The following is a 17712-nucleotide window of genomic DNA, read 5'->3' as shown; positions in this document are numbered from 1 at the left end:
CTTTCCTTTGTATGCTCTTCTTTTTCAACCTGTTTATAATTTCGAATTTTTGTTTATGTTCCCCATTCTAAAAAGGTGATTGCAATCTGGGGATGGTTACGTTTTGGTGGGAGGGGTGGACTCTTAAGTGACATCAGATGTACAACTGTAGGAAAGCATTTCATTTTCTAGGATGTCGTCTGGTAAGGTTAAATTCTAGTGAGTCTAAGGACACTAAAACTTGACCATATGGAAACTGTTTTTCTCCCTCCGAACTTATGATATTCCAAAATATGTTCTCTGGGTCAAATTGTGCACTGCACTAAACAAAATTTCCTGATTCTTAGCTATATTTACAATTTATTTTGATTTACGGTTCTATTAAGAGTCTCAGGAAGAAAAATACATTCTCTCATGTGATTGATGCAGAACTCATCAGTAGAAGACTTACCAACAGGATTGCAATGTTCATTCTGTTCGTTATTATTGATGATCAATGTACAACTCGTAGCCTAACACTTCTAATTCTTCACGACTGAAATTTACTAGCATTCTACTAGCAGCTGGATAACGGGCCACCACCAGCCCCCATCCTTTTCATCCCTCCATTCTCAGATGAATAATCAAGGCCGAAATTCACATTTTAGGGCTTGTCAAAGAATAGGCTGGAGCTGGTTCACAAAGAAGTTACTCCGACTACCTTGGACCTAAACCTGAGGAGGGCTGTTAGAGTCACACAGAAGTTAATTGCAATAACTGAAGTAATGCTGATATATTGCTAGCAAATCAAGAGTAACTAAGGTCTAAGGGCAGTGTGGTAAAAATGCAGTGGTATAGCATTACCGCTGTATTACTGCACCGCCCAATTCCGAGTTTTGGGGAAAATCGGTGCATACACCTCTGGACTCCAAAGAAATGGGGACTTGTGATCTGGCGGTAGTACTGCTGGACCAAGTGGCAGCAACGGTAATTGCATTCGGTGGTATTCTGGCAGATTTACCACCAGGATACCGCACAACTTCTGATACAGCCCTTAGTCTGAGATCTCATTTTGACTCAGTTGTCATTCTTCAAGGTTCTGCGTGGTTTAATCTAAACAATTTTGATAGTGGTCATTTAGGAAGACACTGCCTCATCTGCTTGGTCCATATACAGTACAATAACAGTACAGATAAGAAAAGGACCAATGCACAGCTTGCCTTAATGCCTGAGGCACAGGCAATGGTGCAAGTAGTGATTTTAAGGTGTAGCATCCCAGTGTTGTGGCAAGAGACTCCTTCTTCCTGTGCCATTGCAATACTGACTGTGATTGGTTATTCCCTGGAATTCTCCTGCTAATGAAAGCCTTCCTATTGATTGGCAGTCCATCGCCGTGCTTGCGGGACTGTAGACGGAGCAAGACTGCTGGTGGCACTAGACTTCTGAATTGCAGTGGACTTACCGACGCATAAGGAGAAGCCTGCCCTTTAATGCGATTCCTGCATTAAAGGGATGGCACAATCAAAGAAATACTAGGAAATCAGGGACAGCCTATACCAGCAGAGCTCAGAGAGATCAGTGGCTCATCTGTGGCCTGGGGGTGGGCTTTACTGTCTCGGAGGCACAAACCCATGTTAACTCGTTGGTTTTCTTCACTCTATATATTTACTTCCGAAAATATCCTTCCTGAGCGTGCCTGCATTCCCAGCGTGGCATCAAACTTCTAAAGCAACAAACCAATACTTTTTCCCAGACACATTCCCAGTTCCTAAGACCAAAACTCGAATGTTTCTTTACAAATAGGTTATGATCTGTCTTCCCTTTGTCTCTGCTTCCCCAACACAATAGTGTTGTATAAACATAATAGCTGGTGCACAAAGCATATATTAATTTATGCTTAGTTACTATATAACAATACTGTAGTAACTATTTATTAATGAGTAACTAATGACTAACAATTGTGCAACTTACACATTGGCGTGGGTGCCGCTCTTTTCCTATTGAGTAATTCACTGGTGTTAAAGTGGGAGTTAGTTGTGTCTACTTCACCGTATTGAGACTACAACCTTCCCCACTCACTGCATCGTCCACTAGGGGGCTCGCTGGTGGTAATACCACCAAAATAGCCACATTTTGGCAGTACGGTGGCGGAATTACTGCAAACATTTTGCTGGTGGTTTTTTTCTCCACCCCATTGCCAAAACCATAGTTGGGCAGTGCAGTTGTGCGGCAGTCACTTTGTAACCGCCGTTTTTAGCCACATCGCCCAACTTGTAATGGAGACCTGTGTATTCTCTATATTTCTCTATAACTCACAAGCAGCATCCCTCCTACTCTCCAGAGTTTGTAAAACTAGAAGAGCTAACATAGTGAAATGGATCATTGGGAAAAGCACAGCCAGGTATGCTAGCCTCTGTGGCACTGATGGAGGACTGGGGCACTATGGTGTAAAAAATGATCCCATAGCCAGCCCTGGTGTGAACGCTACACAAGAATGAACTGTGAATTCCTCCTTGTGAAACATCTGTAGCACCTTTTGATAACACTCGTGTGTAAGGTAGTACATAAATATTGTGCTTTCTCACCTGTTTATTTCTCTAACAAACACTTTCTAAAATGGTGCCTTCTTAGGACCCTCTCTGCCTGGCTCTCAGTAGAGGCTTTGACCTACTGAGCTACTTCACACAAAAGACTAGCATCAAACCTACCAGCCCCAGAGCAGGGGCGGAGCCATTCTCAAGATTTTTGGGCTGGCTGGATGGCAGTTTTGAAAACTGTTAGTGAGACGGGGCAATTGAACCGATTGCGCTATTGATCCACCCCCCTGGCGACGCTCCCCAAGGCCAGGAGGCTGAGTAGATATTACGCCTTCCTTTTGCCCATTAGATGCATCTTGCACCCCAACTCACCAGAGGCATAGCCATTATTCTGTAACAAGTGGGGCCTGGAGCTAATGGAGTAGGGCCCACACCACAAACAGCCCGCTGAAGGAAGGGCACTTGTTCTGCCCTCAGCCACATGTGCAAGAGTGACAGAGCCTATTGAGGGAAAACCAATCAAGGGGCGTGGTCCACTTGAGAAAAGCTTTTAAATATTGGGTTAAAATAGTGCATTTTACAGTACACCTTCTGTGATAGATTAGGTTAAAAGCCACACAGTTTGCTATCGGTTTTGCAGGGTAAGACATACATGGTTAATTAGATACCAAGTCATCAGCAATGCACAGGAGCATTTCAAACACATTTTCATAATGCCTTTGCCCACTGTATGCCAGTACTCTGCAAGTGTAAAAGAGCACGTTCATATGGATTGTGCCCACACGTCCATCCCGGTGCACCTATATATGCCATATTCCCACATAGGAAAATACTCATATTTGCTTTGTCCATAATGCCAGTAACAATACTATAACAAAGCATGTTTATGCTTGCTCTGCCAATACATGCTAGTATCCCCACGTAAGAACATACTCCTGTAGGCTTTGCCTTAATGCCAGTAAAACACAAAACCATGCCACAGTAAGAAAACCTATCCTTGCTGGCTACACAATACCCCACTCCCCGTGTAAGAACTCTCATCATGTTGTATTTGCTCCCTAACAGCAGTAAACAAATGTCATGCCACAGTAAAAAAACATTGCCTTGCAGGCTGCACGAATGCCCCCACCCCAATATAAGAACACGTATGTTGCATTTGGCCTTAACACCAGTAATAAACTGCAAAGCTACAGTAAAAAACATGCTCTTCCTGGCTAGACGTTAAGATGGGTCAGCGGGCCGAGTGCTCACTGTTGCAATCTGAGTGTATTTCTCAGGTTCAAACCCCGGCGAGGCCAACTCAGTGTTTCATACTTCATAGCTCGATAAATGAGTGCAAACTTCATGTGGCTGATACATTTTATGTAAATATGTTCTCTGTTGGCGAAAGCACCATATAAACATATTATCATTACACAAATCCCCCCGATACAAGAACGCTTATATTGCACTTACCGTGTTATATTCCCCCATGTAAGAATATGTATGCTGCTTTTGACCTTAACACCAGTAAAACCAAGTCACAATAAGGAAACATGCATTCACCCATGTAAGCACACTCATCATGTTGACTTTGCCCTTAATGCGAGTAAAACATTCCATGCCACAGTAAGACCCAGCCAGGCCAGCCCTACTATAGTACACCCCCCGTCCCCCACCCCATCACATAATAACACTCAAGTTGGCTTTCCTTTGCTTCGAGGTTCACTTCAATTACTGTTTTCTCACCGCGGAGAGTGGTGCATTTGCTTAAATACACCACTCCCACAGGTGAGAAATGTCACAGGTTCTTGCAGTCTGAGCCCGGGCTGGGCGTCACAGCAGAGTGGTGCCTGCTGCGTCAACGTGGGGGGCATTACCCCTCCAAAGCCCACGCCTGGTGCTCCCCATGCTGAGGAGGAGGAATTTCTTATCATTCAGGAGACAGGTTCTTGAGTTTACACACTCTCATTTCATACATACAGAGGTCTGCAACCTTTTGCTCTCTAGATGTTCTGGACTGCAACTCCCATCAGCCCTTGCCAGTTTAGTCAAGTGCAAGTGATCATGGGAGCCAAACACTAAACTAACTGGAGAGCCACAGGATGCAGACCCCTGATAATAGGTAGCCAAGTCTCAGCATGTCTAAAGTGTTTCAGGTGCATACAATACAAAATATTATCGAGCCGCCACCCTAGCTTTTGAGTTTGAAAATTGGAGTACCCCTTACAGTAGACAAAATAAGAACCACTAATTCAAACACAAACCACTATTAAGGGACAGGAAGATCTTGCTTTACATAAGGTTATCTATTCAATGTGTTTTATAAAGACACAATGTTGCAGAATGATTGGTTCTACAGAATTATGCCTGGCTATATTGAGTACTAGAACAACATTGCAACTAATCTCTCAATCCCCATAAACTATAGCACATCTGCATATTGCCTTGTTCAGAAAGAAAACATCCTGGCCCACCTTATGGGGAGCACTTTAGGGTTAAAATACATCCCAATCTCAGGGGTTAGCAAGTTTTGGCTCAACATTGGTTTTGGACTACAAAACCCATCAGCCCTCGACAACTGGTCAATGGTGGGATATTAGGGGAGTTGTAGTCCAAAACATCTGAAGCTCCAAAGGTTGCAGTATTTATGATCATCTTAGTTGTGCCACCAGCAATCAAAACATTAAACTGAAATTCATGCCTAGTCTGTTAGTGATCACAGTCCCCCCTTCATGCCAACTTCTGAGAAGGAATATAGGGTTTGCCACTGTATCCATTTTACGGTAATGCCAATTAAACACCAGTTTAACTAACCTTCATTCATACCTTGTGACTGTGGCCTGGTGGATGCCCGCCTATCCATTTAGTAAACTGCATCAACTCCTAGGGGACTAAACCCTTGATGGGTGGGCACTCTGCTAGTAGCCTCTCCCCCATCGAATAGCAATGTCACTAAGAGATCAGGAACGTTAGTCCCATTGTTCTGATAAGTTATAAACGAGTTGAAACAAACCTGGTACACCATTCTCTCGGAAATACACAGCGATCACGTCAGGTGGGCCAGAAAGTCACCGGTCAGCACATCACTCATATAATCAAGAGATTGCGCTGATTCTACCACGAGCCCAGCAGATGGGCGCTCACATGATAATTATGGAACAGAAATCATATCTACAGTGTTCCAGGTAAAATAAAATGTTCAATCCTTTTTATGTGTTTAGTCAAGAAGCATTTAGAAGCCAGAAGGGTTGCAGTCCTGTTTTGCAGCCATATCCACATCCTTTAGATTGCCAGCATCTATGCCCTCCATCTGTATGAATGCCAACCCCAAGGACACATGTCAGCCTTCCAAATTCCTACAAATCCTTTAATACCTATAAGGCCAGCTTCTTCGTTTACACACTTGACCAAAGAGAAATGCACTTGCCCCATGGTGAACAGCGACAAAATATTTACCTGTAAAATAGTGCATTTTAGGCACACTTTCATAATTGTTCAATGCTGCCACCGAAAGATTAGCCGTGCACAGTGAAACTGTTATATGCTGTTTACTGCATACACAGTTTGTTTGCAGTAAATGTCAAATAAAAGTTTCAAACATACCATTGCTCGCCAGCAAGGGTGATTACCATGCATGACATGTCCTTCCCAACCCAAGTGGGCTAATAGATTTTGTGAGCACAGTATGTCAATTAAAGATGGAAAAGTTCCCTTCTCTCGACTCTGTCACTGAGGACCTTCTGAGAGGAAGCCCCACTCAGGTTCATATCATCTCTTGTTGGACAAGTGACTAGAAATCTAACCTGCGCCCCATAAAACTCAAACACTGCCACATCTCAGTGGCATCATACAATTCCTGATATCTGTCCTTCTGAAAAGTCAAAACTCCTTGTGATGGGCAGAGCATCTCTCCAACCAAGGACAGCCTGGGCACTAGTTCGACGTGATAGTTCTGAAAAGAACGGCAACATCAACTTGCAGGAAATGTATATAAAATTGTACGACTTTAATATGTGGCCTCACATGGCCATAGGATAAGCCAATGCCGCCCCTAGTCACCTGGAAAGCAAGCAATACTATTCAGCATCCATCTTGTGATGTAGCCCACCATTTTGTGACCTTCTCAACACTTTAGCAGACCATGTAATCTGCTAAGCAACAGATCAAACACATACAAAGGGTGTAAACTAGATCAATTTCAAGGGAAATTTGAGCAGTGCATAATTGAAAGTAAAAACCTAAACCGCTAGCATTGTACATTCTCATCAGCGAACCTAAGTGCGCAGAGGCCTTCAAAGCTCTTCCACCCGGCAAGCACCCCGCCTTCCTTCCTGAAGTTTTCTGTTTCACTAAGTCTTCCGGAAAAGGAGGGCATGTTACTGGCAGGCAGAGGAATTCTATGGTGGCTTTTAAAAATAAAAATCCCCTCAGCTGCTGCAGACAGGCCATTAAAACCTGCCATGCTTATTCCTCAGTCGCATGTCACAGATGGTGCTTTCAAATTGCAGTTAAAAGCCATTTTCAAATGACAGATCTGCCTATCTAGATATGGGTTCAGGGACGACCAAAATATCCAAGGCGGGCCTGGAAATGACATTCCAGGGCTTTACAATCCCTGCCTCCGCCTTCCTCTCTTAACTCACACACGTTCGAAAGGCTGGCGTTCCTGGGGCTCGGAACGGCGTAGCCGTTTCGTGCCAAGTCAATTCTCTCTGATCCTCAAGACAATGAAATGGTATGCATGGTACTCATCCTTGCTGGCGAGCATGGGTATCCTCAGGACAGTGCTGAGCCCCCCCATCCACCAGACTTCACAATCCCCTCAAAACAAAACCATATTTTGCCAGCAGAAGAGGAAGCCCAAGATACTCCTTATGAATATGGCCTTTCCTTGTTTTCATACTCAGACCTTCTGATGTCTCCAGCTTTAGACTCTTGGGGATTAGATTCTGTGACTACCTCCTACCTTCTTGTCCATTTCTTGTGTCACTGGAGCAAATCGCAAGATGGCTGTGGCCATCAAATATGGGCACCTCCAGTCTTATCCCTGATCAACAGACCCTAAGACTGGAAAACATCTCTAGGTACCCCGAACATCTCTGTGGCGCCCTTGAGCAAATGTTTGTGAATTGCATTTTTGCACCAGCATCTCAAAGAAGCTCCAGGCATACACAGACTTGCTCCATGTTTAGTCTTTGGGGACCATTAATTAGGTAGCAGGTGCAAATCAAAGATCCATGGGTCGACAACCTTTGGCTCTCCAGATGTTTTGGACTAGGCCTCCCATGATCTTTCACCATTGACTGTGCTGGTTGAGGTTGCTGGGAGTTGTAGTTGAAAACATCTGGTGAGCCGAAGGTTGCAGACCCCTGCTACGTGGGCATCTCCTCATTTCCTCCAGAGCAAATCTCTGTGAATCTGATGTTGGCATTTCCCTTCTTGGTTTATGACAGAAAAACATGGCAGTACAATTCCTGCAATATAACCTAAAGGACCAGTGCACGTCTATGACAGGCCTGCGGAGGATTCCCGCCCAAAGCACCCCTGAGTTTGCTTTTTCCACTCAACAATATTTAAGTTATTAGTGAACCTTCTGGTCTTTTGATGACCCTTGAGAACCAAAAGTGTATGCATGTCTCATTCACGCTCTTGTTCACTGCAGTGAGTGATTAAATGAGTGACTCCCTCCCTCTGTCTTCCACTCACTCACATTTCCTTATTCACGATCTCACTAATTCAGTCCTCTACTCACTGTCTCCCACTCTTGCTCACTCTTGTTCTCTCTCGATTACTCAGGCACTCGAGCTCCCATTCGGCCTGTTCATCTGTGTTGCTCTCTCAACCTCATACTCGTGATTCTCGCACACTCTCTCTCTTTCTCAACACTTTCACCTCTCTCGCACATCTTCTCTCATTCTCCAACTCTCTAAATGACTTGCTCATCCTCTCCACCTCATTCATGATATTACTCATGAATCCTCACTCTGTCTCGCTTTCTCTGTTTCATACACTTACTCAGCACTCTACTCGCCGTGCGTTTGCTCGCTTCTGCTTACTTTTTCACTCTCTTTTTGACCTCCTCGCTGGTATCTTTTCCATGAGTACATAAATATATATTCTCTCTTGCTCACCCACTGTCTGTCACTTTCTCACCCTCACACACCTTGGCCCTCATTCTGAGTTTGGTGGCAATCGGTAATTCTAGCGGGATGCCATCAAAACTAAAGTAGCATTCCCGCCACCTGATATGAGTTTCTCCAGTCTGATGAAAACACTGGTCTCGGAATTACCAGCAATTTTACTGGCCTTTTTTAAGGACCAGACAGCATGTAATGACCCCAGTGTGCATCCCTTTCTTCCTCTACTATCATCTCTTGTTCTTTCTCTCTTTCATAAAATAGCACATTCCCAAACTTGTACTCTCTTACACACTCATTGGCTTTCGCTCATTATCCCTCTTTCTAATTCTCTCTCATATGCTCATGTACTCAGCCACTTACTCTGACACGCACAAGCAGATGAACTTCACCTGTACTCATCATTTCTACTGTATTTTCTGACGTCACCAAGTTTAAGCCTATCAGGCACAACCCATAGTTCTAAAAGGAGAAATGAATATGTTGAGGCATTTCCCCATTTTGCAGAATATTCGACTGAACTCATCCTGTTCTTGCACTAGCCATGAAAAGAACTAGCCCTGCAGGAGCACTTGATCGCTGTACTACGACATCTCCTTTAAACAACAAACATAAGAAAGACCATCTTGGTCCACCCACTAATATAAGTATGGACTGGAAATTGCTCTGCTATCCACTACTTGGGTGAGCACTGGGAGCCCAGCAGGAGCGGTAGCACATTTGCAGTGTCCGCCTCTCATTTTCTTTCCTATTCACAGGCTCTGACTCCCACAGGCAGCCCTGTCATTACCATAGTGATTAGGAATCAAAAGGAGAGGCGGGTGCACAAAATGGTATGATAGCAAGATGCCTGCCCCTCTTTTTGTTTCTTAATGAGAGGTGAGAACCATTTCAGACAGCCCTTTCACCCAACAGAGCGGCGTGGTGAATGGGTTGCCTGTGGTGGTCTGCGCCTAAGATTAAGAAACAAAAGGTGTTTGGTGAACCACATCTCCTTTTTTTCTGATTGGAAGTACCGACCCCTGCAGGAAGCCCTTTGGCTAGGCCACTCAGTTGAGTCAAATGGCTGCCTGAGGGGGTTTGTGTCTATGTGGCTAGTTCGGGAGTGAGGAGCTGGCAGAACCTCAGCTGGGGAGCACTTTTTGGGGATACTAGCATTCTGCCCCAGCTAGCTCCTGCGCACTTGAAGCCCTTCCCATCAAAGGAAGCATCACAGCATAGCACAGTTCTAAATCACGGATCAGCACATGAATTCCTTTACAGACCTCCCCTCTGTCAATTGAAATGCTTGACGTACATCCTCCAATGGATGCTGTTGACTGCATTCCAAGCATTCTGACTTAAGAAGCAGCCTAACAAGCAGCACAGAAGCAAGTGTCTTCTGATGTTTAAGGGCACCGAAGGTCTGTGCAGTTCAGTTCCCCCTTCTAACAAGCAGCAGTGGAAAATAAAATCTGTAGGTTTATTGTGACCAGCTCCATGTTCATTAAATTAACTTGTGTGTAGCTCTTTGTTACAACAGTAAAATTACTTTTCTTTTTAGTTGCACAACTCCATCTGCTAATAGCTTTATAGACCTTAGTCGGGGTCAACATCGCCCAGGATAATGACTCTTCCCCAACTTATAGCCCTCAGCTTTGACTCAGTCAATAACCTAGGGGCGGGTCTTTAACCCACAATAGTGACTACCTCTCTTGGTCCACAAGGCTTAAAAACAAGACAACCTGCACATCTCTTTAAGACTAGAACAAAAATACACAAGTTTCCGGAGAAAATTCAAGACACATTTGTTCAAATGATAAATCGGTCCTAAGTAACTAATACCCCCAATGACTTACTATGCGCCTTGTACTGTGATTCTATGTCTTTTGTCCATACGTGGACATGTCAGCGCCCTGATGCTTGCAAGTTGCTGGCGCTATATAAACAAATAAATAAATTAAAAAACAGAGGGAAAAAATCAGTCCGAAGCACTCGTAGAGCAGTGATCTCAGCGAGCTCTCATTAGACTACTTCTGCATTCTGGAGAGTGAGGGAAGGGCATGCCAGATTCCGGATTTCTTGTTCTTGCAACCCAGCCTGAACAAGTTCAGGAGAGGACATGAGCTTGATTGGAAATACTGCATGCACGGTGATGGACCCTTCTCCAGAATATCCTGGCATAAAAAAGTGGGTGAAAGGGGCAATATGAGTTCTAAGCAATCACTTGAGAGATCTCCTGAGACAAGACTTGGGGTGCCCAGACTAATTGTTGGCACCCTTGATAATTAGACCATCAGCTACGGATCAACAGGCAAATCTTCTGCCTGTGGAAGACGGGGTGTTCCAACAGGATGAAAGCTGCTTTTTGGGGTGCTCTTCGTCTTGCCATTGTAAAACCAGAGGATATAAAGAGAGGGCCATTCTGTCATTGCTGTCATTATGGTATAAACTAGTACCTGGGACATAAGCACAGAGTGGTTACCATAAGCCCGGGAATGGTGTAATTAGTGTGAAAGCAGTGGAACCTTAGGACCCCTTCAAAAGGATTCTTCTGGATCAGTTGTCTGCAACCTGTGGCTCTCCAGATATTTCAAACTGCGGCTCCCAGAATCCCTCATCACTGACTATGCTCGTTAGGACTGATGGGAGTTGTAGTGTGAAAGATCTAAACAGCTAGCGGTTGCATAGCTCTGCTCTCCATCACATCAATTATAGGCATTGTGTTGATGAATGTGGTTGACTATGCATCTTCCTAGGTACTAACCCCCTTCTTTTTCTTTTTCTTTCTCACAGGAGGTGAATTGGTTATCCCTGTTCTTGTAGATCACCCTATAGATTTCCCTCCTATAGTTACTCGTGCACCCTCCATTACACTCCCCCCTACCTTTCGCCCCCTCCTCACCATTATTGAGACCACCAAAGAGTCCCTGTCCATGACCTCTGAGGCGGGGTTACCTTGCTTGTCGGACCAAGGCAGCGATGGTTGTGAGGATGATGATGATGGCTTGGTGATATCTGGGTATGGCTCAGGGGAAACCTTTGACTCTAACCTGCCCCCTACTGATGACGAAGATTTTTACACCACCTTCTCCTTGGTAACAGATAAGAGTCATTCCACATCAGTCTTCGAAGGTGGCTACAAAGCACACGCGCCCAAGTGGGAAGCCAAGGACTTTAGACCTAACAAAGCCTCCGAAATTGGTAGGACTACTACCACATCTGTGCCCCCTGAGCTGATCCGCTCAACAACTTCGTCCTCATCCCGGATGGCCCCCAAACTGCCAGCCGGCAAAATGAATAACCGTGATCTCAAACCCCAGCCTGACATAGTCCTGCTCCCACTGCCCACCACCTTCGAGCTAGACAGCACCAAGCTAATAACGCCCCCCATGTTCCGTAATGTGCCCACAGCAAACCCCACGGAGCCGGGAGTCAGACGGGTCCCGGGGGCCTCGGAGGTGGTCCGCGAGTCCAGCAGCACGACGGGGATGGTCGTCGGCATTGTGGCAGCGGCCGCCCTCTGCATCCTCATCCTCCTGTACGCCATGTACAAGTACAGGAACAGGGACGAGGGGTCGTATCAGGTGGACGAGACGCGGAATTACATCAGCAACTCGGCGCAGAGCAATGGTGCGCTGGTCAAAGAGAAGCAGCAAGGCGCCAAGAGTGGCCACAAGAAACAGAAAAACAAGGACAAAGAGTATTATGTGTAAAATAAAATACAATTTCTATGTGAACTCATACATACCTGTGAGACTACGACTTAATGTCAGAACTGTTGTAATGGTGTCATGAGGAACTACGGTTAATGGGAGGGGAGGTGAAGAACAGACTTTAGCCTCCACCTGGAAAGCTTCCAGTGACTCCGGAGAGTGCGAACTCTGGCCTACTGTAATATAAAAGCACATTTAAAATGCTTTCTCCCCTAGAAGGCAATACAGTAGTTTCCACCCACCGCACCCAATGTTTCCATCTACTCATCGTTGCGGTACAACAGGAGATCTCGGTCACGCCGAGTAGAGTGTCTGCAAAAAAAAAACAAAAAAACACAAAGCTTATACATCAACCCGAAAAAAACTAATTAAAATAATGTTTGGTGTGGTCGTTTGACTGTATGGATACTGTTTTCCTGGTTTCCAGATTCAATGGCAAAACAAAATTTGAAGAAAAAAAACGTTATCAAAATGGACAAAATGACAGAAAGAGATCTGGGTCTTGCCCAGCCAAGTTAATGTTGGACCTGTAGCTGCGAGTGATACAAGACAACAACAAAAAATTAATGGCCTTTTTTCTTGGGTGTGGTGGAAACAGCGAATGGACAAAAGAGTGAGATGTAATATTTCCGACAACAGACTGTTGCCATATTGCGAAATTCATGGTTATGTTTTCTTTACATATCAGGTCATGAGATGGTTGGTTGGGGTAAAAATAAAAAAAATAAAAACTGGTTTAAAAAAAAAACACCACTTAGGGATTGGATAATTGTGGGATGCCCTCTTCTCTGGATTTGGTTCCAGGACTGCAGCGTAAAACTCTTTTGCAACAGACCCTTTTGGTCTGTCTGATCAGGGCTATTGGGCATATTAAGGATTTTGCTATGCACTAGTGCAGCCAAAACTGTGGCAATGGAGTGGTGGAGAAAATGAGGGGGAAGGAAAATACCCATATTTTCTTGGGGTTTCTGATTTTGTGACTGTAATGTGTGCATGAAAAAAAAACTAATTTCAAATCAGTTGGGATTCAGGAAACTGGTGAACAATGAACTAGGGAGTTTAAAATGCAACACATCTACCAGTGTCACAGGAGCCAAACATTTCATTAAGAAATATATATATTTGTGTTTTTTTCACTACATTGTTCATGTGTACTTTTTTTAATTTGTAGATCTATCCTTCTAATTCTGATGCTCTTCCCTCCCCCAACCTTTTTTATCACCGAAAATAAAGCTGCTGTGACAGAATGAAATTAAAGAAAAGGAATTTATTAATAGTAAGATATAGATATATATATATATAAATAGATATATATATGCAGATATATTTATCATGAGATTGTATGTTTGTTGGGTGGCCGGGATTGAAACCGTGGCAACACTTCTCAATGTTGGAATGAGGTTTGTGGGTAAATTGAAAAAAAGACCTCCAAATGTGAAATTGTCAGGTTTCAAAATGTCACAATTCTCTGTGTCAAAAGAGCATATAAAAACTGAAAAAATACACATTTCTTGGACTTTGTTTACATATTTTCTTAACTATTTTTTATTCACTTATGTCATTATCCACAGGATCACAATGTGTACATATTGCTTTGAAAAGTAGCAGTACTACCCGAATATGTTTCTCAGAACGCAGTGGAGGGTAAACGTAAACCAAAGCATTCACGCAACCTCTTATATTTAGAAAGATTTAGTGGATTCTCGAAAAACACTGAAGTCGTTGTCTTCTATATCTGAAGAAAACCATCTTTAGCCTTGCAACTGACCCCTTTGCAGACTCAGATGCAAGTCTGTGACATTTGATACTGAAAATTGTGCACACATGTTTTCCTTATTCGATCAAGAAAAAGTAAGGATATATCTTAGACATTTAAGAATGCCCTTAAAAGCCACTGTTAAAATGTTTGGTGTGTGCACAATTTAATATTCATTTAAGATCTAAGACTTTATTTAGGGAAAAATACACATGCGTGCGTTAAACTCAAAAGTTATTTGAAATTCATTGTCACAATAGAAACAATCAAATCATAAAATGAACTGTGTTTAACAAAATGGTTCTGGTAGTATTGCTGCTGTAACTTAGTGATTTTTCGATTTGTTCTCTTTATCCCAATATTGGTGATTAAGATGACTAAGCGGTGCAGAAAATTGACCTCCAGATTGTCAGGCCAAGTCTTGTAATGTACAGAGTGAAAGAAAGATATACAGTGTTACTGCGAACCGTGAAACTCAAAATGGTGCAAAGGACTCTGGGATATCAGAAATGTACAATTTCATTTTTTTAAAGCAAACGCAAACTAATAATCAAAACAAAAATATCAGCTGTTTAGGTTTAGGAATCTACACCTGCCAGTGAGTTTGAGTCGCATAGAAATTTGGCGTTTGGGAACTGTCATCAAAATGCCAAGGAATAACATTTAAATCATAAAAGACGGCCTTCTCAGCAAAAAATTTAGTGTTTGAAATTTGGGGGAAAAACAGCTTTTCAGGTAATCGGTTCATTTTGAACACTACAAACCCTCTGAAGTGAGCAACAATGCAGACTGGTTTTAAAACTAGAAATGGATGAATTTAGAACATTTAATTGGCCGGAACTATATGAAGTTGACTATATCTTGATGTCTGTAAAAGATTGCTGTTCTTGAAGTCTTGGAGTCTTGTGAAATGATTTTCTGCTTTCTTCTTTTAATTTTTTTTTTTTTACATTTGAGGAAGAAATAAAACATTTCTGTTAATTTCTTTTGTGTATTTATCTATTGAACAAATTTTGGGAATACTTGCATTCTTCTCTGTAAGCTCGGACATTGGTCCTTTGTGGACAGACACCTCGACAAATTTAATTTCTATATATTTTCTTTTGTGATATTACTGCTATTTTCTCTTTCTCCTTTTTTCCTCCTTTTCATTTTTTCATATTTGCATTTTCGTTCAAGGATATGCTTAGCAATAAAATGTTCTTCCCAAAAGGAATTGATGTCCTGATTTTTTAGAATTTTGTTTCTCCAAGGAATTCTGCGGTACAGTGGGCGAGACATGGTCATTGCCTACACATTGCATACATGAAAGTTACAGAACCTCCTTTAGCAGCAGACAAAGAAACAATTGATGATATTAAGTGATTTATATGTGAAAAGACTGATAATTTTGTGAAGAATGCCAAGAGATTAACACACACTTGCCATTTTCCCAGAAGACATTGCGGCTACGGAGGTCCCCTTACTAATTAATCATGTTAGAAATCTAGACGGGTTATATAACAGGAAGTAAAGCTTCCTTTTCAGAAGAACAGGCGTATTGTCATTGCCTAAGACCCCTTAACCACAGTACTTCAAAGTCTGTCGGCTCTATACAAGCTGTAATCAAGCATGGAAACGGAAACAGCCGTGCCTTCCACGTACTGGAAGCACAAGCCTGGAACGCCTTACCAGAAACATCTGCGTAGGGAAGAAAACCACCTTGTGTTCAGGAAATTGTTGAAGTGGTCTTACAATTTCCTTAACACCAGGTGGTTTTCTTCCCTATGCAGATGTTTCTGGTAAACAGATGTTTGAGTAATACTGGGAACCTGTTCGGTTTACTTTTCTGTTAAGGGTGCCTGGATGCCTTCGGGCTTTGGCGTGATACAAATCCGTTGTATGTCCTCAGAGTATGCCCTCAGGAGGCCATGCTTCTCTATCAATAGTCGCAACCCTTCCCCTTATTTTGACCCCAACACTGTTCTATCAGCTTGCATTCCTCTATTGGTGACATCACAACTCTCCAATTACAATATTATGCTCTACGTTGTGATGTTTGTTGGCACGTGTTTCTCATTCTGATCCCCGTAGAGGATCTTGAAAGGAACAGCAAAGCTGCTGCCACTCGCACGGTTTATGCAGTCCCTGCCAGCTTCCCGTGATTCACTGCACCATGTGGTGTCAGGTGCAGGAATCTCAGCAGACTGAGTGCCCATGCCTGCAACTGACTCTTATGAGGAATTCACTTTGATCATTAATGGCAGCCAACTTAAAATAAACATGCCCACCTTTACTTCATTACCGTTGATCCCTAAAGACGGTGCCTGCTTCTTTTAGTTGCTAAGAATGCAGGCATAGTCAGCAGAAATCAGGTTAATAGTCTGGGGTCAGAATACTGATGCCCTAGGTTCTGCTTTCTATTCCCTGCACGCGGTGGGAATGTCCACCATGCAGATTGTCCCCCACAGTTTCTGCGCCATGCAGCACAAATCCACATATTATGTCATAATGCACCTTGGAGTTCTCTACATTTCTCACCGCTGTTGCTTAGAACTCCCTAGAACACATGGTTGGAAGTATATTTTTAAAGCATTATTATTATTTCATTTATTTTATCACTTTTATAACACCAAAATAACAGATGTGCGCTATGCAAGACCATGTTACTTTGTATTATTAGTATAATTATTACTGTTATTCTTTTTGATCCTCTTTCTCTTGTTATTTTTGTTATTACAAGCTATCAAGGGAGGTTATTTGCACACTGCCCCTGGATATACAAGTATACCAAAATACTAAAACAAACATCCACAAAGAGACAAGGGGCTAAATGAGTACTTGGGACTGCATTCAATTACCCTGTTACATGAACGCATAGAGACACAAGCGATGGAGATCATGAAATAGTTCTCCAGCTATGCAATGAACATTGCATAGAGGTCAGGAAATCCAAACAGAAAAGAAATGCCAAATAGTTCCTCATTGTAAAAACAAAGCAGATGGTCCATCTTAGATGTTATAACAAGTCGAGCTTTAGTCATCACGACAAAACCTCATTTTGAATCATAGGATATGATAAAACCATAAAAACTAGGTAACTGGAGGGTCAGCTCATGGAAAAGTGGGAGGACTTAAGAGCTAATATTACTTAAAACAAAAGAGATGGCGTCCTACCACTTGCTTTGGGTCACTTTACACATACATTTTTGTAAAGGCTGGATTATTCAGCATGCTTGGTATGACAGAAGCCATTTCATTAAGCTAACTCTCATACGTAATCAAGAAGGCGAGCAGTTAAGCCCTTAAAGGTTACACTGTAGCTTTTTATTTAGCCAGTGTTAGTAGGTGCAGAGAAAATTTGACCAACGACTAGGTCCCCTATTTTCCTAGGAGTCAATAACAATATATTCAGTGTCAGGAAGGAAAAAATGTCCTTTCTTTGATTCATGATTTTGACTCCATGCACTTTATACAGTTGGTTGCCTTGTGTTAAAACACTACACTATGTTTCTTTGCATACATTGCACATTTAGGCAAACTACTAATGATTATGTATTTGTATGTTTTGTCTGTTAATTTTCTTTAAGCATTTGCTACCTTTCCTTGATGCATTTGTTAAACAAGATGAATGTGTTTTGATTTATATGTACACAAAAAAACTAAAA

The 17712-nt window shown here is 42.7% G+C and overlaps 1 protein-coding gene across 45 annotated transcripts in view; it reads left to right on the top strand.

Moving 5' to 3' along the window:
* NRXN3 (neurexin 3) overlaps positions 1–15046 on the top strand; it is a 2596979-nt gene extending 2581933 nt beyond the window's left edge. For 24 of the 45 annotated variants that reach the window (XM_069637885.1, XM_069637877.1, XM_069637880.1 and 21 more), the window contains one exon: positions 11390–15046. In XM_069637885.1, coding sequence (XP_069493986.1) covers positions 11390–12309 — 920 coding nt within the window. In that variant the 3' untranslated portion in view covers positions 12310–15046. The remainder of the gene's footprint in view (positions 1–11389) is intronic. The other 21 variants (XM_069637907.1, XM_069637906.1, XM_069637903.1 and 18 more) reach the window with 3 other exon arrangements.
* The last annotated feature ends 2666 nt before the right edge of the window (positions 15047–17712 follow it).

Source organism: Ambystoma mexicanum, chromosome 14 (genome assembly GCF_040938575.1).
Source record: "Ambystoma mexicanum isolate Mex_15411 chromosome 14, UKY_AmexF1_1, whole genome shotgun sequence".
NCBI lineage: Eukaryota > Metazoa > Chordata > Amphibia > Caudata > Ambystomatidae > Ambystoma > Ambystoma mexicanum.
This window is presented reverse-complemented; position numbering and strand designations above follow the sequence as displayed.